Genomic DNA, 20729 nt, shown 5'->3' with positions numbered 1-20729 from the left:
ACAAGAGGGAAGTTTGGTGCCTTTCTTGCTAAAGCAGTGGGGCCCACAGGTTTCAAGGGAACTCAGGGTCTAATAATAAGTGCTGTGGTTAGGAGGTCCCTTTACATCCTGACTTTCTTGCATGGTTGCAGCTACTTTGCATAACTTCCTCTGCCCTCAAAGTCTGTTCCTTTTTAGAGGCAGCACCTCTGATGATAAAATGATGATAAAGCGGGCATCTCAGTAATTGATGTTTATTCATCAATCTCCTATAGGTCAGACTTTGCAGGATGCTGTCCCTGGCTGGATTCTTAGGCTTGCTGGTGTTCTGGATGAAGGGTGAGAGAAAGTAGAAAGGAAGAATAAGTGATAGAGAAACCCAGTCAGAGTCAGTTTAGTAGTCCTTCTGTTCACCCTCGTGAAATGACACTAGGAGAGAATATAATTCTGGGTTTTTGAGAAACAGGACAGACCCAAGTGTCTATGGGACAGTTTATGGGTTCTTTCTTGGCTTGGGATGTGGGGAAGTGGAATAAGGTGCTTATGACTGGATGTGATTGAGAGAAAAAGAGGTACTCAAGTGAGAAGGGTACATGTTGGTGTGTGCTGATTTTAGATAGTGTAAGATTATAGATTGAGAACTGGTTCAATTATTTCATTTTATACATGAGGAAAATGAGGCCTACAAGGGTTGAGTGACTTCCCCAAGGAAACACTAGTATTGTCTGTGGTGGGATTTAACCTCAAGTCTTTTGACTCCAGAAATAGTGCTCTTTGTAGGTCTAAGATGATATTTGATGATATGAAAATTTTCTTCTCTGAAGTTTTTATGGTATTTCTCAACTCAGACACCCACGGACAAGTTTCGGTAACTCAGTCCCCAGCCTTTTTGTCTGGGTCCCCGGGAGAGAGCATCACCACCACCTGCAAGACCAGTAAGAGTATAATTGGAAGCCAAGGCACCAGCTTCATGCACTGGTACCAACAGAAGCCTGGCCAAGTCCTGAGGTTACTCATTTACCACGCTTCTATGGTGGCCTCTGAGGTCCCTGCACGGTTCAGCGGCTCTGGGTCCGGGACAGATTTCACATTTATAATCAGTAGTGTGGAAGTAGAAGATGCTGCTGATTATTACTGTCAGCAGGGCTATAATGTTCCTTACCCACAGTTCTCTAGTCCAGATCTTAAACAACCCTAGGCTGGCTGATGAGTATAGCACTGATGTCCCTGCTGCTTCTCCTTCCCTGGCAGTTGTTATGGGGATTGCTCAGATGTGAATTCCTTGGGTCTATGTAAATATAAGCAAGGCTCAAGGGATGGGGCCAGTTCACAACTCTATCAACAGTGCTTTGGTGTCCCAATCTTTCTACATCTCTTCCAGCATTTGTCATTTCCCTTTTGGCATCTGAGAGTTATTTTAATTTGCATTTCTCTAAGCAATAATGACTTAGAGAATTTTTGAATTTGACTATTGATAGCGTGGGCAGCTAGGTAGTGCAGCAGATAGAACACTGGGCTTGGAGTCAGGAAGATCTGAGTTCAAATCCAGGCTTAGACACTAGCTGTGTGTCCCTGGGCAAGTCACTTAACCCTGTTTGCCTCAATTTCCTCATCTGTAAAATGAGCTGGAGAAGGAAATGGTAAACCGTTCCAGTATTTTTGCCAAGAAATACCCAAATAGAGTCATGAAGTTTCAGACACAACTAAAATGACTGAATAATAACATTGATAGCTTTGATCTCTTCTTCTGAAACTGCCTGTTCATGTCCTTTGACAATTTATCAATTGGAGAATTTTCTAATCTATATTTCAGAAGTTTTCCCCAGAGTTCCATTCTGGGCTGGGGGTTCACTGAAGAAGAAAGTTCAAGAAGATTTCCAGTATTTCTTTCTGGTATCAGGTTCCCCCTTGGGTTGGTCCTGGTCCACATGAACCCAGAGCTGGTGGCAGCTAGATGATACAATGGAGAGATTGGAGTGGTGAAAATGAGTTCAAATCCTATCACAGACACTTACTAGCTGTATGACCCTGGGCAAGTCATTTAACCTTTCTTGGTCTCAGTTTCCTCATCTTTAAAGTGAGGGGGTTGGAATCAATGTTCTCTAAGGTTCCCTTCCAAGTCTAAATCTATGATCCTATGATTTCTCCTATATCTAACTCCCTTTCCTCTCTAACTTGCAGGGTTTACATTAGGATATAGATCTGCCAGCATTGTTTTTACAGGATCCTAATACTCTTCTACATTCATCACCACACCTATCTGTGCTTCCATCTAATATATACGCTTCTTAAAAATCTAAGTTGGATGATGAGTTGCCTATGCACCCGCATCAGGCAGCTCTTTACTTGTGTCTAATCAGAATTATTTCTCATTCTGTTTTCAGAATCTCATTATTGAGATCTTTCTTTCCCTCAATGGCTAACTTCATCTGTCAAAATATAAGGCCATTGGGTCCTATTTATTCTTCCTCTGAGCCCTTTGAAATCTACTCTTTCAAAATCTAGACCAGATTATCTAGAAACTCTTATAACTAGGGTAATAGCTATAACTATATGGCTATCTGATCCCTCTATGCCCCTTCTCCATCACAATCTAGGAATGGGTGGTTCCTAACTCCTGTCAGGATCCCCATGCCAAGACTACCCCTCTACTTTTACTCCTCTCTGTTTTTACTATTAGGAGACCCCTTGTTTTCCAGAGCCAACGCTCAGCAAGCAAGCTGTGCCCTGAGCTTGGCATAACAATAATCCTTTGCGCTCACCCTCTGGACAAACACTGCTGCAGCTAAATCACAGAACTGATGGTCCCTGAGCTCAGGCAAGCACCAACAGGCCCAGACGTGAAGTCCTACTGTGAATGCACTTTTTTTGTCACTACAAAACGTTACCTTATTGTTGCTATTATGCTTCATCACTGTTACCATACTACACTGTTTGATTCTTTGTCTAGCCATTAATACATAAATCAAGGTTAAACCTCACTGCCTTGGGTCTCTTACTAGAGGAAGCCCTGACACATGCATCTAGTTACCCTTCCCCAATAGAATAAAGAAATCTTTAACCTGTGTGAGCTCTTTGGTATTTCTGGAGTTAACACTGGTTGCAAAACCCCTGTGATTCTTTGATCATTTGTTACCAGAGTTGACAATCCTGAGATTTCTGTTATGTCCATTCTTGTCTTCTGTTTGTACTTATTGGTCAGATTCAGGTAGAGAATAGCAGTTAGTTCTTCCACCTTTTGACAAATATACCAGTAACAACCACAACAAACACAACACTATTATTCTGAAGGCAAGAAGGAGGAGATAGCAGCTGTTAGTCCTTGATATACTGTCTCGATCTCGATTTCATATTTACACCTCTGTCCTCAGCAGAACAGATTGAGGGGAACCAAGGAAAGCTTAGTCAATGAGCTGCTTCCATTTTCTACAGTGATCAAAAGAGGCAATAGGGTACAAATTCAAATGTTGGCTCTGTCTCATACCACTTTGTGGTTTTGGACAATTCTTTGCATTTCCCTCCTGCAACCAGCTGCACTACTTTGGGACTTCTTTGGCTCCTCCACCATGCCCCTAGCTAATTCACTCATCAATGGGAAATCTCATTGTCTCACAGGATCCAATAAGCCTTTGGCCCCTTTGATTGGAGGGTCGACCCATACACTCTTCCATTTAAGGAGGAATGAAAATGACACCATCTACCAAGACATCTCTTCATTTTCCGTGCAGCCATGCTTATTTTGGAAATATTTGTATTCTCCACCAAACCTCTAAGGGTAACTTCCTCCCAACCCCTCCCCCCAACTTTTTTAGCTTTCTTTTTTGTGTGTATGTTGTCTTCCCCCATTAGAATGTAAGCTCCTTATATTATACCAGAAATGTTACCTATAGCAATAAGAAAAGAAAAAGAAATTGAAGGGATCAGAATAGGCAATGAGGAAATGAAACTATCACTCTTAGCAAATGATATGATATTATACTGAGAGAATCCTAGAGAATCAACTAAAAAAACTACTTGAAATTAAAAATTTTAGCAAAGTTGCAGGATATAAAGTAAACTCACATAAATCATTGGCATTTCTACATATTACCAACGAAGTCCAACAGCAAGAGATAGAAAGAGAAATTCCATTTAAAATATCTGTAGGAATATAAAATACTTGAGAGTTTACACTATTGGTGGAGTTGTGAACTGATATAACCATTCTGGAGAACAATTTGGAACTATGCCTAAAAGGCTATAAAACTATGCATACCTTTTGATCTGACAATGCCACTGCCAGGTCTATATCCCAAAGACATCAAAAAGGGGGAAAGGACATATTTGTACGAAAATATTTATAGCAGCTCTTTTTGAGGTGGTAAAGAATCGGAAATTGAAGGGATGCCCATCAATTGGGGAATGGCTAAACAAGCTGTGGTATATTATTGTAATGGAGTACTATTTTGCTATAAGAAATGACAAGCAGAATGATTTCAGAAAAACCTGGAAAGACTTTCACGAACTGATGCAAAGTGAAGTGAACAGAACCAGGAGAAATTTATACACAGTAACAGCAATATTGTCCGATGAAGAATTGTGAATGACTTAGCTATTCTCAGCAATACAATGATTCAAGAAAAACCCAAAGAACTAATGATGAAGCATACTATCCATCTTCAGAGAAAGAACTGATATTGTTTGAATACAGACTGAAGCATGCTATTTTTTTCCTTCCTTCCTTCCCTCCTTTCTTTCTTTCTTTCTTTCTTTCTTTCTTTCTTTCTTTCTTTCTTTCTTTCTTTCTTTCTTTCTTTCTTTCTTTTTCTTTCTTTATTTCTTCCTTGTTTCCTTCCTTCCTTCCTTCCTTCCTTCCTTTCTTTATTTCCTTCTTTCTTTCTTTGTCTTTCTTTCTTTCTTTCTTTCTTTCTCTCTTTCTTTATTTCTCTCTTTCTTTTCTTTAAATCTTGTACAAAATGACTAATATGGAAATGTTTTACATTATTGCATATGTATAACCTATATCTGATTGCTTACTATCTTGGGGAAGGGGGAAGTGAGGGAGAGAGGGATAAAATTTGGAACTCAAAAATTAAGAAAAACTCAAATGCTAAAAACATTATTTTAACATGTAATTGGGGGGGGACAGAAAATATATTTTTTAAAAATAATGTAAGCTCCTTGAGGGCAGAGACTATCTTTTTTTGTATTTGTTACCTCAGCGTTTAGCATAGTACCTGACACATAGTAGATGACTAATAAATGTTTACTAACTATTGACTAGTTCATCTAATTCTTTGGTCCTCAGTTTCCTTCTCTCTAAAATGAGAATGTTGGATTAGATTATTTCAAAAGTACTTTTCATCCCTAAATCCTATGATCCTCTAACTCTGGTTTCTTGGAGCACTCGACCTTAGTATCTTAGGGATGGTGGAATTTTCTTCAATGTTAAAATGATCTCCCACCTAGGACCATATGCCTTAGCAGGACTCCTGGAAGCCATCATTGTTCAAGATAACAAGGTTTTAGGGTCTGCCAGGAGCTGGAGCAACTCCCTTCTGCTCCATTATCTCCAAGTTACATCACTTGCTTTGTAGAATTCTGCAGAAATGGTGCTGCTAAACAGTTATAAAGAGGTCATTTTGCTAGTGATGGGTTCAAGCACAGCAAGATGGAGTCACCATCCCAGTTCCTTAATCTTATTTTGCTCTTGGTTCCAGGTGACAACATATGATAATGAAACAGCCAGATGTACTCTTTTCTAATGAGATGTGAGGTTTAAAAGTCACTTGGGAAAATGTGGGGAGTCTGTGCAACAAAGTGGGAATGTGTATTTCTATTGTAACACAAGGTAGTTTGTTCTAACAGGATGTTTTTAGGCTTAGTGCCAAGATTTAGGAAAATTGCATTTGGTTTGGGGCATGAAAGCTTATCTCTTATTTCTGCCTTTAGACTTCAGTGGGGACATAATGTTCACCCAGCCTGACTTCCTTTCTGGGATCCCAGGAGACATTGTCAATTGCAAGAACAGTCAGTGAGGAACATTCTGATGGGAAAATATACCCAAATTGGCTCTAATAGAAACCTACATCTCATCTGCTCAGTTTCCATCTGGTACTCTTTGGTCCCTGCCAGGTTCATTGACAGTGTTTGTGACATAGATTTCAAGTTCACAGTCAGTGATATGGAGGCTGAGGCTGCTATAGATTATTCCTGTGCTCAGAATCCTTATCATCCTTGCAAAGTGCTCTAGTACTGAACCTAAATTTCCCCAGGCTTAAGTTGTCCCAACTGCTTCCCCTTCTGAGATAGTGGTGCCTGTCTTATATAGACTCTCTGGATTTGTAGGGGAAGGGTTTTCCAAGCTCAGGGGATAGGGAGTGGAACTGAAAAGTCTGTACCCTGAGGCCCTCTATTCCTCCTCATTCTCTTTATTCGAGGCAGGGCCATTCAAGAACAGATTCCTTCTTGTGTGTGTCACATGCACATCCTCTGGACATTCCTCATCTCATCACCCGAGCTTATCATTTCAGCAGATCCTTCAGCTTTACTTTCATCATTATTGGCACTACTATCATCACTGCCATTATCATCACCATGATTGTCATCATCACCATCATTACCACCACCATCTTGATAACTAGCATTGCTATATATTTTAAGTTTGCAAAGCATTTGTTACATGTTATCTCATTTGGTCTTCCCAGCTACGCTATGAGGCAGGTGCTATTATGATCCCCATTACACGGATGAGGAAACCAAGGCTGGAGACAGATTAAGTGACTTGCCCAGAGTCACACAGCTACTAAATGGTTGTCAGGATTTGAACTCAGATTTTCCTGACTTCACACCGATAACATCTTCTCTAGCTGTCTTTTCTCTCCAAGCTTCAGCTTCCAAAAGAAAGAGTGGTCATGAATCCTGAAGGAGATAAAGCAGAGATCTAATGCAAATCAGGGAGTTGGCTTACATGGAATTTCACATTCCTTTTTTCCTAGAGAATATTCTAAAGTAAAATTTTACCGAGACTTCATGTTTTGGGGACATTGTTACTCTGCTATATGTTCTGCTCTTCTTCCCTTAGCTTAGGGAAATGAGGATGACTAGGAAGGTTAGAGATAGTAGTTTAGGACGTGGGCCATCTCTTTCCTTTCCCTGACATGCACACTGATAAATGTTTTAGTCCATTTGGTCTGAACCACTGTTACCTTCATCCAGGACTTCCCATCTATTGCCCCTTTGCTTTCCTATTGGTTCACACAGAATTCAGACTCTTTCTAGTTCTCAGATGCAGATTGTATTCTGCTTGCTTCTTCCCACTGAGCATCATTATTTCTTTCTTGGTCTCCCTTTTTCCTTCTCCAGTCAATATTAATGATACATTTCTCATCCTCATTCCTTCTCCTTCTCCTCCCCTTTCACTGTTGTGATTTCTTCCAAAATAAAATGGTTCCAATTCAATGACTTTCATAACTGGTATTCAGAATTCTAGGTGTCAACCTAAGGTGCTCCCTCATGGCTTAGATCTTGACCTTTATAGAATCCTAAAAACTCAGAATTAGAAGGAGACCTCAGAAGCAAAGTAGCCTGGTCTATACCTGACCAAGAATTCCCATTAGTGCATATTTGGCAAGCATGACTAGCTTTTCTTAAAGACCTCCAGTGAGGGGGAATCCATTATCTCTTGGGGGCAGCTTATTCCACCTTTGGGAAGCTCTAAACATTAGGAAACTTTTCCTTACCTCAAGTCTAAATCTGCCTCTCTAATTTACACCCATTTCTCTTAGTTCTGCCTCTGAAATTAATCTAAACAAACCTTATTGTTCTTCTACATGACAACTATTCAAATACTTGAAGACAACTTTATCGTTTGTTCCCCAGAGCCTTCTCTTTTCTGGGCTAAGCAAGCCCAGTTATACCAGTTGATATTTGTATGGCAAGCTCTTAAGGACCTTCAGCATCTTGGGTGCCTAATTCTGAATGATCTTCAGCATATCAATCTCTTTCCTAAAATATGGTACCAAGAACTAAAGACCCCACCCCCTTGGAGCCTAGATCTGCATGATAGACACTCACTAACTGTACTTTTTGACTGATTACTGTAGTACCCCTGAATATAGCCTCCAAAATATGATTTCTATCTCCCTTTCTTGCTTTATTTCATACTACTGCTATTCACATATTCTGTATTCTAGCCAAGCTGTACTATTAGCTATCTTCCAAACACACTATTCCTCCTGCTTCTGTATATTTTCAAAGTCCATCCCATATGTCTGGAATGCACTCCTTCCTCATTTCTGCCTCTCAGAATCACTAAAATGCTCTTTGTCTGTATTTCTATATATGAAAATTCTTTTCAAACTTCAAGGTGCAGTTCAGGTACCACTTCCTCCATGATGCCTTCCCTGATGTATCCAGGAGAAAATGATCATCTTTTTCAAAAGGAATAAATGATTTAAATAATAGTCATGCAAGAAACTAAGTAAAATCTATTTTTATAAAGAAGGGGGAAAAGGAAATTAACCAGTCCAGTAAACATTTTTGTGCCAGGCAGTGTGCTAAGTGCTGGAGATACAAAGAAAGGTAAAAGATGGTCCTTGTTCTCAAGGATCTCAGTCTAATGAGGGGGGGACAACATACAAAGAACTATGTACAAGCAAGATTTAAACAGGATAAACTGTGGAAGAGTAAGTCATATATTGAAGGAAGGGAATTTCAAGTGAGTATCATATTTGGTTTTGTCTTCAGTCAATCAATCAATCAATCAACAGACATTTATTCTCATGATCTGTCTAGAGCGTTTCTACCATTTAGTTGCGGCAGCCAAATAGCATCTTCTTGGTGAAGTCATCAAGGTCCTCACACAGCTTCTGGTTTTTCTGATCCTTGCATTCCTCACCACTGGGCCACTTCTCAATATTGGTGTCTTCGGTAATGATGTAAGATATCCTTGAAGGATCAAGAAGTTGTCATATTAGCACCTGCATGAAGTGAGGCTAGCTAGAAGGAGTCAAAGCTTTCTTTTTCAAGCCACCCAGTGATAGGACACATTCCAAAAAGCCCTTTAACTATATGAAATGAAGCCACCCTTTCTTCTCTATCTCAAGCGGGTAAAGTGCCATGGTTTTGGAGGAAATTCCAGTCCTAGGTGCCTTTGGGATATGCACCATTAGGTAGATACTAAAGGAGGAAAATTTTACACTGAGAATGGTAGTATCCAAGAAGGCACTTAGATCTAGCTATCACAGGAGGAAGCAACCACAGAAACTCAGGGGAAATGCTAAATGGGATGGGAACTGAAGGACTGTAAAGCATCAGCAAGGGTCCACCTGAGATTTTATGCCATTAATTCACACCCACTATAAGAAAAGAAAGAAAATTGTTTGAAAGTCGTAGAATCACAGAATTTGAGAGTTGGAATGGACCTCAGAGACCATATAGCCTAACCCGGGGTGGGGAACCTGCGGCCTCAAGGCCACATGTAGACCTCTAGGTCCCCAAGTGTGGCCTTTTGACTGAATCCAAGCTTCACAGAACAAATCTCCTTAATAAAAGGATTTGTTCTGTAAAACTTGAACTCAGTCAAAACGCCGCACCCAAAACCTAGCACCGAAGACCTATCCCATACATACATCCCAAAGAATGCTCACTTCAAAATACTGAATAGATAGTCACTGCAGACAAATAAGAAATCATAAAGAGAAATTTCAGTAAGCCAGAGGCGTCTTAGCAAGCAAAATTCAGGTGAAGAATACCAAATTTTGTTCCTTTTTTCACATAACAAAATTAACAAGGTCACTTTCCCTAGTCATCATTTTCTAGCATATCCCTAACAGTGATGTGCCTAACCAAGGTAAGTTAACATTGGAGTGAGTAGAAAAGAGGGCATCTTTGTTGCTATTCTCCCTTCAGCCCCATCACCCAAGTCTTTGGTTCTGACCCTGTAGAGCTTGTTCCTAAGTGGCCTTTTTGTGGCTTTCTTTCTCTACAATTCCTTGGAAGGAAATCTCTGATTTAACCAGTCACCAGATCCTTTCCCTACTTCCACACTCTATGTAGCAAGAGATGGGTTGGAATTTCAAAGTCCTTCCTGACTTTCTTGTTATGTGGAAGTCTTCCTTAATTAAGAAGATGCCTTTAGAAGAGGAGTTCTTAACTTCTTTTGTGTCATGGGTCAATTTGTCAATCTGGTGAAGCCTGTCAACCCCTTCTTAGAATCATATTTTTAAATGCATAAAATAAAGCACATTAGATTACAAAGGAAACCAATTATATAAAAATATATAAATTTTTCTCCATCTAAGTTCATGGACCTTGTGAAATCTATCTATGAACCTGTTGAGAGTTTATGGATTATAGGTAAAGAACCCCTGCTCTAGAAGGTGCTAATTCTTGCTGAGCATCACTCTGTTCTTCCATTGCCTTCTGTTTTGACAATGTCCTTCCATTCTTTTTTAAATATCCTCTTCCTCACCTCAAAACATTTGGAGTTTTTTCATTCATTTTCTCTTCTGCTCCTGGCTCAGAAGAAGAGATTGCTCTCCTTACTACCAATGCTAAACCATCCACATGTGCCCTTGGTCTCAGTTCCTCTCCATTTCCTCTAGAACCTTGTTTCATGAATCAGTTCTCTTCTTCCATCTTAATTTTTTTCCCCTTCTCCCTCCCTCCACCTTCGCATCCATGTATAATCGTGCTACTCCCCAACAAAGTGCTTACTTTGCCATTAGTACTTGAAATTACCTTTCCTTTCTTTCATTGCCAAACTTCTTGAAAGAATACTCTATCCTCACTGCCTCTGTATTTTATTGAGTCTAATACTGTGCCTACCTTATAATAGGCACATAATAAATGTTTGTTGAATAGGTTAGTTAATGAGTCTGACTATTTCATACTGAAACTTAGTCTGTTTGTCATTCAGACATGGGAAGAGTAGATAACCCCTGCTTTGTCCAGACTGCCTAAAGATTTTAATGATCGTACTATTCAGTTAAGTGATCAATCTACCAAAAAGCCCATTAGAAGTGCCCCGCAGCTGGGCACTGTGCTAAGCACTGGAGATATAAAGAATTAAATGAAACAGTCCTTGCTTTGAAGGAGCTTACATTTCAATAGAAGGAGACAGTTTCTATGTACTGTAGAAATATATACAAATACATATATAAAATAAATATAAGGTAATTTTGCAGGGGAGGCATTAGCAGCAGGGAAGGTCAGAAAAGTTCTCATTTAGGAGATGACATTTGAGTTGAACTGTGGGATCTTAAGAGTTGGAGGTAAGGAAGGAATACTTTCCAGGTATGGGGGTGGGGAACAGTCTTTGTAAAGGCATGGAGAAGGGAGCTACAACATCATCTATGAGGAATAGCAAGAAGACCCACTTTGGCTGGACCAAAGATTATGTAAAGGAAAAGGATGAACATAATAAAGCTTGAAAGTTCAGCATTCTATCCACTGTGCTGCCTAACTGCCTCTCAAAATAATATCCAGTGTTAGCTAGAATCATATCTCCTTCCCCTTGGGATTCCAATCTTAGACCAAACCTAAATGCCACACCAGGAAATGGAAAACTCACTCAGACTTCTTCATCCACAGGTCATTGCTAGCACCCCAGATCAGGTAATCTTTACCAATCTCTAGTCTCAGAGTATCTCTGCATTTCACATGGCTGATAAAATTCCTTTCTTTCCCCTCAGGACCATCATCAGACCCTAAGGGGAAAAAAGAATATGGAAACAATCTTTAGAATGAAGTCAGGTCTCCTCAAGGTCAGAATTAGGCTGAAATGGCTGAAATGTTCCCCCTCAACTCTGTCTGCAAATGAGGGATCCCAGTGATACTCTGAAGCAACACATTCTGAGATGGAGTTGCCAGGATCTGAGCTTAGTCCACATCCTAAGGTATGAGGTATGGAAGACTCAGGGGTCTCACTTCTACCATGTATAAACATTGAAAGAACATCAAAACTTAGGAGATCAAGGGGGAAAACTGGGCTCTCTCTGACCTTGTTTAATGACCCTCAGGATTTTCATTATATAGTTGTCATGGCTGCTGCTCTGGTTTATGCTTAGGAGTGTTGTCTTGTACACTGAAACACAAAGAGAAAGAGTCAGGCATAAAGAGAAGGCCCCCCAAAATATGCTTCTGGGGGCTCAGGAAGTTTACTGACAGCTAGAGCTTTTCCAAAACAATCCCTTAAGTCAGGCTTGGCAGTCAAATATTAGAATAAATTCTGCTTCATATTTATAATTCTCACAGACTTGTTCCCTCACTGTCCCACAAGGAATAAAGCAGCCCTGAGTCCTCCATCCATTTCTCCTTTTTTGAGTAGCTCCCACCTCTCTTTTCATTTTCTGTGCTCTGCTTCTTATGGCATTACAAATCAGATGGACAGTTGAAAATTACAGATCTCAGGACATTACCAAAATCCACTCCAGGCTGACAGGCTGTTTCCTCTCGAATGCCATCTTGATTTTCTTTCATGAAGCAGTGATCTATCAGGGAAACAGATGCATAAGGAAATGAACATGGAAAATAGATGTGTCTAACAAGAGAGGCAATGTGGTGTAGTGGGATAGGCACTGGTTTAGAATCAAGATGACCTGGGTTCATATGCTACCTCGGGCCCTTGCTAGCAGTTTGACTCTGAGTAAATCTCTTAACCTTTCCTGGACTAAATTTCCTTATCTATAGAATGAATGGGCTGGAATAGATGGCTTGTGAGGTTTATTAGAGCTCTAAATCTATTATCTGTTCTCTTAGCCCTCCAATTAAGGAAGCAAACCCCAAGATAAAATGGGAACAGAGTAGAAATCACTAAGAGAATTGAGGGATGGAGGACAAATGAAGATGGCAGGAAGAGGTTGGGGACCTACTAGAAATTAGATGTACAATTCTCTTGCACGTCAGGGCACTAATTGGCTTAATAGTTTAAGTAAATCCATCTACAATCCACAATTACCTATTAGAATGTCGTATTTTGATTATTGCAATGAAAGTTGTTTTTGGACCTGGTACTCTCAGGCTCAGTTGTTGAAATCCATTCTCCACAGATCTCTTTGATTCACATCTCTAGTCCAGAGGGCTATTGCTCAAGTCTAATTTGTCATCCTTATCCCACTGGCTGTTGTAGGTATATAGACCATGTCAAGTCACAGAGTGGGAAATACAGAGAGCATCAGATACTTTACAGGGAGGGAAGACAATTGATTACAGTAGGATTAAAACAATGTCATCCTTTTTCTTCCCTAATGTTGGAAGGGATTGGGAGGGAGAGAAAATAGATTTTTTGTTATTGCAAACAAATTAAATTAAAACAAAAAATCATAAACTATATCAAATTGCTTGCCTTCTCAATAGCAGGGGAGAAAGGAAAGGAATTTGGAATGCAACAATTTTTAAATATGAGTTTAAAAATAGTTTTACATATAATTGGGGAAAATAAAATACTAAATTAGCAATACTAAAAAATTAAAGACTTGTATTATGCATAGTAGAGAAGGAGAACGTGAAAGGCAGAGATTAAGTTGGAAATATTTAGAATTGGAACAAGCTGCAAAGTGGGAAAGAAGGAACAGGCAGTTAAGATGGGGAAGAGGATGGAGACAGCTGAAATAAGAGCTTATGGGGGCATAGAGATGATAATGATAGTTAGTTAGAATTTAGGTAGCACCTTAAGGTTTGCAAAATGCTTTACAAATATCTCATTTTATCCTCATGACAGGTGAGGCAGGCACTACTATTTTCTTCATTTGATAGATGAGGAAACTGAGGTAATAGAGATTAAGTGACTTGACCAGGATTACATAGCTTGGGGGTGTCTGTGGCAGGATTTGAACTCACACTTTCCTGACTCCAGATATGCAGGAGAGAATAGGAAGATACAGACAGGGACTAAACTGAACCTTTTATTAAAACACACACACACACACACACACACACACACACCTGAACCAAACTGATGTGTTTGAGTCACTAAATGCTTCTTCTAGAAGTTGTTTCTTTTCTTTTTCTGGGAACTACATCTGGTCTTGGTTCTGCTCTTGACCCCAGAATATGAACACATGACCCTGGTGTAACTGTCACTGAGTTGACAGTTGATGCAATATAAATGAGATAAATGTATTCATTTTTAAGGAGAAGAACAAGATATACAAAAATCCTCCAGTAAGTCCTTTGCCCTAAAATCCTTCTACTCTGGTACAGTAGGGAGGATGATGAAGGTTAGTGAGGACAATTTTCTCAGGATTCCAGCTAGCATTTATGTAGTACTTTAATATTTGCAGAGTATTTTCTGTGTATTCGATCCTCACAATAATCTTGTGAAATAGGTGCTATTATCCTCATTTTTTCAGATCAATAAAATGACATTGAGAGAGGCTAAGACACAATATTTGGGGTGGAATTTGGACACAGGTGTTTCATAGGTCTATGTCTAATAGACATAGGTCGATTACCCTGACCACTATAATATCCTGCCTCTCAACTCCCTTTCTCTGGAAGTTTCCATGCCAGTAGCAAATCAAGAATTGGCTTCCACTATGGTAGGAAAAGAATAGAAACAACTAAAACCAAGAAATCAAATTGTTTCAGATATCCCAACACTATATTTACTTATGTGATCTTGGGAGCAAGTCACTTAACCCTTTCTGAGACTTCTTTCCTTTGTTTGTAAAATGAGGGGATTGGATTAGATGACCTCTGTGGTCCCTCTCAATTCTAAAACTATGTATCTTGTGATCTATGATTCTATCAAGGTCACTTACGTCTTCCCTCTGTTCCTTCCCTACCTTTCCCATGTTTGCCAACTTCCTGATTTTCTCAGTACTTTTCTCAGTATTTTCTCTGGCCCCTTGATTATTACTCTACCTGTCTGACTCTGAGTTGTTTGACTCATCAACTTGTCATCTACTAATCTAGCATTGACTCAATGATCTTGTTCATATGTGACCTTATAAAGACTGACTGCCCTTCTGGGATTAATCTCTGGAACTCCTCTGGACTGTGGGGTCAGTTTGCTTCTCTGGCTCTAATGCTTTGCTCCTGTGCAGAGGCTGATGTACAGAGATTTGCCTGCCACCTATGTACTAAGACATTGTGTGTGTGATTATACCAAGCCTCAGGCACTTGCTCCCATTTATAGTTAATTTCACTTTGAAACCCTCCCTGAATGGTGATTTTTTTTTGAGGAGGAGGGAGTAATAGATGCAGAAAGTGGGTATTTGCGGCCATTAGAAGAGTATATTAAAAGATTATTTGCAACAAGCCATTTTCATGCAATAATCAAGAAAGACTGGATGGCAAGCATAATTTTAAAAAATAATAGGTTTGGCCAGTGTGAATTATGAAAAGTGGTTATATGAAATTCTATGCAGGAAAAATCAGTGTTACAATATATACCCAAGAATCAGCACGTGCTTTCAAAAAATAATGAAGTGAAAGCTTACAGTTCTTAAGTAAAGATGATGACATGAGGAAAGCTTCAGTGTATATGCCAATTGAGAGGTTTTATTTCCCACTATCTTTGTCTTTTCTTCTTGCCTCCTCTCATTTACCAAATTTAATATGGAGGCTAATCCCAGGATTATACAAGTATTCCGAGAGGAGGATACCATGCCCTCTGGAGAGGAGAGAAATCCCACCCTCTGCCACTCTTTGACATAGTGGTTACCTTCAGCACATCGACACACTTCCCCAGTGCAAATCTTGTTGAGCTGTCCATCTTCTCGAGTTGGGTGGTAGAAACGGGTGCAGCGATTCTCTAGAGAGGGACAAGATTAATATGTGCCTTCTGAGTCCTCTGCTCTGGTCACAAATGACCAGAGTAGAGTAGCCAAGGTGGGGAGATAGTTCCACAAGGGTTACAGAATTGAAGCTCCAGGGTCTGGTAAGAATTATTTCTATTACCCATTTGAGCAAACACATTTAGTGGGACATTACATGACATCTCCTAAGCATCCATAAGGTACATTAGTATTAAGTGCCCACCAAGGCATTGAGGACACTTGGTAACAAATAGACACACTTCATGTTTCTAAGATTGCTATCATCTAGAAAAGGAGATTAGCATGACATACATTTGTATATATAATAAAGTTGATAATTACTTCAATGGATTAGGGTAGAGGAGATGTTGAGTTGAGAAGTACTTGAGTAGTTTTTTTTATGCTAAACTTAAGTGTTCCTGCAGAAAAGGCACTAGCCCAGGAGTCAGACCTTGATTCTAGTTTCAGCTCTACCATTAAGATCAGCAATGTGGTTTTCTTTTCAGATCTCAGTTTCCTCTTTTATGAGAAGACTTAGGTGTCAGTTTCATCAACTTCAAAATGAGAGGGTTCAACTAGATAATCACTGAGGGCACTTCCAGGTCGAATATTTGGGCCATGATCTTTTGGGCTTTAGTCTTGAACAATTCATTGGCTCCATTTGTTAGTTTCATTTCCCAGCTGATGTGTTACCTAAAGCATAGTATTCGTAGATTTTGACTGCTGCTGGCTGGATTACACCCACTTCAAAAAACTGGTGGGCTTTGAACTTGAGGCACTCCTCTTCTTTGTGAGAAACCTGAAGGGAAAATTCCAGTGAATCAAGCAAGCATTTATTAATTGATTACTATTTACCAGGCACTATGATAAATTCTGGAGATGCAATGACAAAAGAGAGTCGCTACCCTGAAGGAGGTTACATTCTGGCAGGAGAGACAGCATAAGTAAGCTGTCCTCATTTTTACCTCTTGGATTCCCTGACTTCCTTCAAGTTTTAGCTAAAATCTGACCCGTAAAATCTTTCCCAGTTCTTATTTATCTTAGTGCCGCCCCCTGATATCATCTCCAGTTTATCCTGTCTATATCTTGTTTCTACATAGACATTTGCATGTTGCCTCCCCCACTAAATGGAGCTCCTGGAGAGAAGGGACCCTTTTTATGGTCTTTCTCAGTGCCTGACACATAGTAGGCACTTAAATGCTTGTTGGCTTGAGGCACTGAGTAGATGGAAGGTAATCTTAAGCGTAATAGGACTTACATAAGGATAACATCTGGTAGAAGGAAAGTGCTCCTACAGAAAAATCTGATTGGGCTGATTCTCAAAGAAAACCAGGGATTCTGAGGCAGAAAGTACAGAGAGAACATTGAATGAATGGAAACGAACTTCAGGCATGCAGGATGAAGAAAAAGGGAGAAATAAGAGCATGAACAGGAAAGAAGAGGAAAAACCAGAGAGCTGTGTGTGCATGCGTGTGTGTGTGTGTGTGTGTGTGTGTGTGTGTGTGTGTGTATGCATGCCTGCATAACACACATTCTAGATTTGTAAGGGTAAAGTGGGAGGAAACAAAGATCTAATTAGTCGAGATGAGGCAGGGGTAGCATGCGCTAGTGGGAAAGTGGGTCATTGATCACTGCAAACAATGCAGTGGGCCAGTACTGCTGGGATGAGAACAAATTGTGTAAATGGGAGAGTATGATGCATATCAGACAATCATTATATGGTTGTGGATGTTGGGGAGAGGTAATAGCATCCAGTGCTGGTGGTAGTGAGAGGAGGGCATGAGGTGATGATGGAGTCAGGAGATAGAAGGGGAAAATATTTTCTTGGCTTATTCCTAACCCACCTGGAGGAGATTATACAAGAGGATGAATACCTGAGAGATGAACTCAGTCAAAGGAAATATTACCTTATTCAAGTAGATAATGAGGGTCCCTCTGTCCGACGGGGATTTGTTGATTTCAAATTTGGAAATATACTTGTCAACTCCTTGAGAAAGCTGAGAACATTAAAGAGAATAAAATATGTTGAGAGACAGAAGGCCATGAGGTCTAGGGCTGGAAATGGGTATGTGGTGGTGGCCACTGCCACCTGGCATCTCTTCCAGAGGAACAGAGAACACATTATTAAAGACTTTACTTATTAATGAAGAAAAGGCATCCTTCACTCCTATTCACTGATTGAATTTTGTTTGATCAGTGATAGATCAGTAGAATTCCAGATACTTTCAGTTGTAAGGGTTGAGTCTCATGGATGGACAAAATAACCTGGCTCAGTGGAAAGAACTCTAGCTTTTCAATACAGGAACCTGCATTCAAATCCTGATTTTTGTGATGACCTTGGAAAAGACATTTAACCACTCAGACTCAGTTCTCTAATCTGAAAAATTTAGGAGTTAGACTAAATGGCTTCTGAGGTCCCTTCTAGCTCTAAATCTATGGTCCTATGATGTTATGGATTATTATTACGTGGAGAACCACACTTTCTGGAAGCAGAGGTCAATTAGTGACTCTGGTTGAAGCAAGAAGCTGATCTTTCTCATATTTGCCTAGGATTATAGGATTCATCTAGGTAGAGGAGAAGCCTCCATGGAATATTTGGGCTTCTCTTACATCAGGAGTGATGGATCCCAACTGGAGTAGGTCAGGGAAGACCTTAATTCATGCCCATTTCTTCTCTTAGGGCCATCTTCACAAAGTGCAGGCTTTGTTGGACACATGACAGAACGAGGAGTTAGAATCAGTTTGAAGAGTATTTAATAATGGTCAACAATTTGATCCTGCAGTGGGCATAGATATTGGCATGAATGCCAACATTTCATAGCTTTAAAAAATCCGTTACTTCATTTTTTGTTACTTTCACTACTAGTAAAGCTTGAAATACCACTAGAAAAACAAAAAAGAAAAAAACTTTGTCCCTTGGTGGCCAATCTTCTGATGATGAAAATTTCCAAACTTAGACTGGTCCTTAGATGGCAGAAATACCTGAGATCACCAGGTTTATAGTCTTACCTCTTTACATTTGGTAATATGTACCAGATCTTTAATTGCACCGTTACAGCTTTTGAGAACCAACCACATCATGATGAGGCATTGAAATAGGTTCAGTGGAGAAGCATCAGCACTTAAAAAGACTAAGCACACCCTGTCTGTTGGCCTGCAAAGATGTTTAACATCAACGCCTTCCTATGATGGGAAAAACTTGGATATGGGCAAAGGAGTGAGGAAAGATATTTACGCTTGCCCTTTTGGTATATTCTTAAATTCAGAACCTTAATACTGGAGGGACTTCAGCAGCAACTCAGTCTCGCCAATTTCTGGAAAAAGAATCATCCCAGTGAACATCCACACTTTGCTTAAAGTCCTTTCCAGACAGCCCAGTTCACTTCGGAATGTTTAAATAGGAACTATTTCCTTGGATCGAGCCCAAATCTGTTCATATTCAACTTCTGTGAATGTCTCCAAGTTCTGTTTTTAGAAGCCAATCAGAACAAGTCTAATCTTTCTTCTCTATAGTAAGTCTTCAAAAACTTGAAGAGAGCCATATTTCTACCTCTTTCCTCAGTTTTTTTTTTCTTTTTTGGGCTAAGCACCCCTAGTTCTTTCAATTTGTCCTCATGTGGCATGATCTCTAGTCTATTAACTTTTCTGGTCACTATCTCCTTTATGTTTCCTAGCTTACCTATGTCTTTCATAATAAGTGGTGGCACCCAGATGTCTCTTGACTAGACTAGGGCCACAGGAATATCAGCTCCCTCATTCTGGGTCTTCAGATCACATCAGCTCCATGAGTCAGCACACACACACACACACACACACATACTCACACTTTCTATAACTAACTAACCTACATATATACACATATACACACATATATGTATATATAAATAAAATAAAATATCAGATTTTTTCAGATTAATTTGGCCATCTAACCATTCTTCCCCCATTTTGTACTTGTGAAGGTAACTTTTTGAACCTCAAATATAGTTTTATGTCTATCCTTATTAGATTTTTCCCTATAATTTAGTCTGCCAAGAGAATTTCCTCTACCAACTTTGTTATCTGCAGGCTTGATAATATTGTATGTCATTGTCCAAGAAACTGATAAAACCAATTTAACAGCACAGAGCCAATGCCTTTCCCACTTCAATCATCTTCTATAAGTGTGCCTGTGTGTGTGTGTATGTGTGTGTGTGTGTATTTATGAGGGAGTAAAGAAGGCAGGAATAAGCAAGCATCTGTATCTGTATATCCCAGGTACGGAAGAAGGATATATAGGTATTATACAAGATTGATGAGGAGCCTGATGAGAGGACTGTTTTGGGTCTCATTATTGGAAATATCTCTTGGGATTCTGATTCTTCTAATGGGGAAATATGAACAGCATAATCAGACAACCCAGGACTTGTTTACATATGGCTTAGAACCATTCTCTGATAATTGAATCTCTGTCTGTAAGGTTCTTCAGGACCTTTCTGATAGGAATTTTGTATCTTTCATAGACATGCCATCATGTTGAACACATGGGAAAATCTCAATAAGTTCTTGAGTTAAGATATAAGAGACTTTGAATTGGGATATAAGTTGTTGCTGATGGAGGACATGATCCCCACTAACACTAATGTTTGTTTGGAAGTCCTCAACTTGACCTTCTTAATGTGACTCCTTGGAACATTAGCGGCTTTTGGTATTCCCATAAATAGCCTAGAGAAGTTGACTTACTAGATTGAGATCTTCAATATCAGGAGAGAAACCTGTAAGCATGGAGACATCCAGGATAGTCATAGCAGCATCAGTGTCACCCAAGAACCTGAAGAAGAGAGGACATTCTTACCAAGATATTGCCAGCCAGAAGCCAGATGTGTATGATAAAGGGTCAGTCATTACATTCATTATTCCTATTTCTATTTAAAAGGTCCCTTCCAGGCCTAAATTTCTGTGCCTGTGAAGTGGTCAGGGCTCTCTGGACAACTCTAGGTTATAGAGGAGGTCAAAACAACTCTGTGTTCA

The 20729-nt window shown here is 39.7% G+C and overlaps 1 protein-coding gene and 1 gene segment (V, D, J or C); one reads left to right on the top strand and one right to left on the bottom strand.

Moving 5' to 3' along the window:
- Positions 1–690: 690 nt before the first annotated feature.
- LOC118842758 lies at positions 691–1177 on the top strand. The segment is given in 1 exon segment: positions 691–1177. A coding segment is annotated over 1 exon segment (411 nt).
- Positions 1178–8437: 7260 nt separating this feature from the next.
- Positions 8438–20729, bottom strand: part of LOC118841480 (A.superbus venom factor 1-like) — a 77086-nt gene continuing 64794 nt past the window's right edge. The window contains exons 34-41 of the mRNA XM_036748916.1: positions 20442–20529; positions 17630–17719; positions 16416–16521; positions 15629–15718; positions 12381–12452; positions 11963–12046; positions 11534–11669; positions 8438–8907 (exon numbers count right to left, since the gene is read on the bottom strand). Of these exons, the coding sequence (XP_036604811.1) occupies positions 8769–8907; positions 11534–11669; positions 11963–12046; positions 12381–12452; positions 15629–15718; positions 16416–16521; positions 17630–17719; positions 20442–20529 (805 nt within the window). The 3' untranslated portion in view covers positions 8438–8768. The remainder of the gene's footprint in view (positions 8908–11533; positions 11670–11962; positions 12047–12380; positions 12453–15628; positions 15719–16415; positions 16522–17629; positions 17720–20441; positions 20530–20729) is intronic.

Source organism: Trichosurus vulpecula, chromosome 3 (assembly GCF_011100635.1).
Source record: "Trichosurus vulpecula isolate mTriVul1 chromosome 3, mTriVul1.pri, whole genome shotgun sequence".
Classification (NCBI taxonomy): domain Eukaryota; kingdom Metazoa; phylum Chordata; class Mammalia; order Diprotodontia; family Phalangeridae; genus Trichosurus; species Trichosurus vulpecula.
The sequence above is the reverse complement of the archived record's forward strand: the minus strand, read 5'-3'. Positions and strand labels throughout refer to the sequence as shown.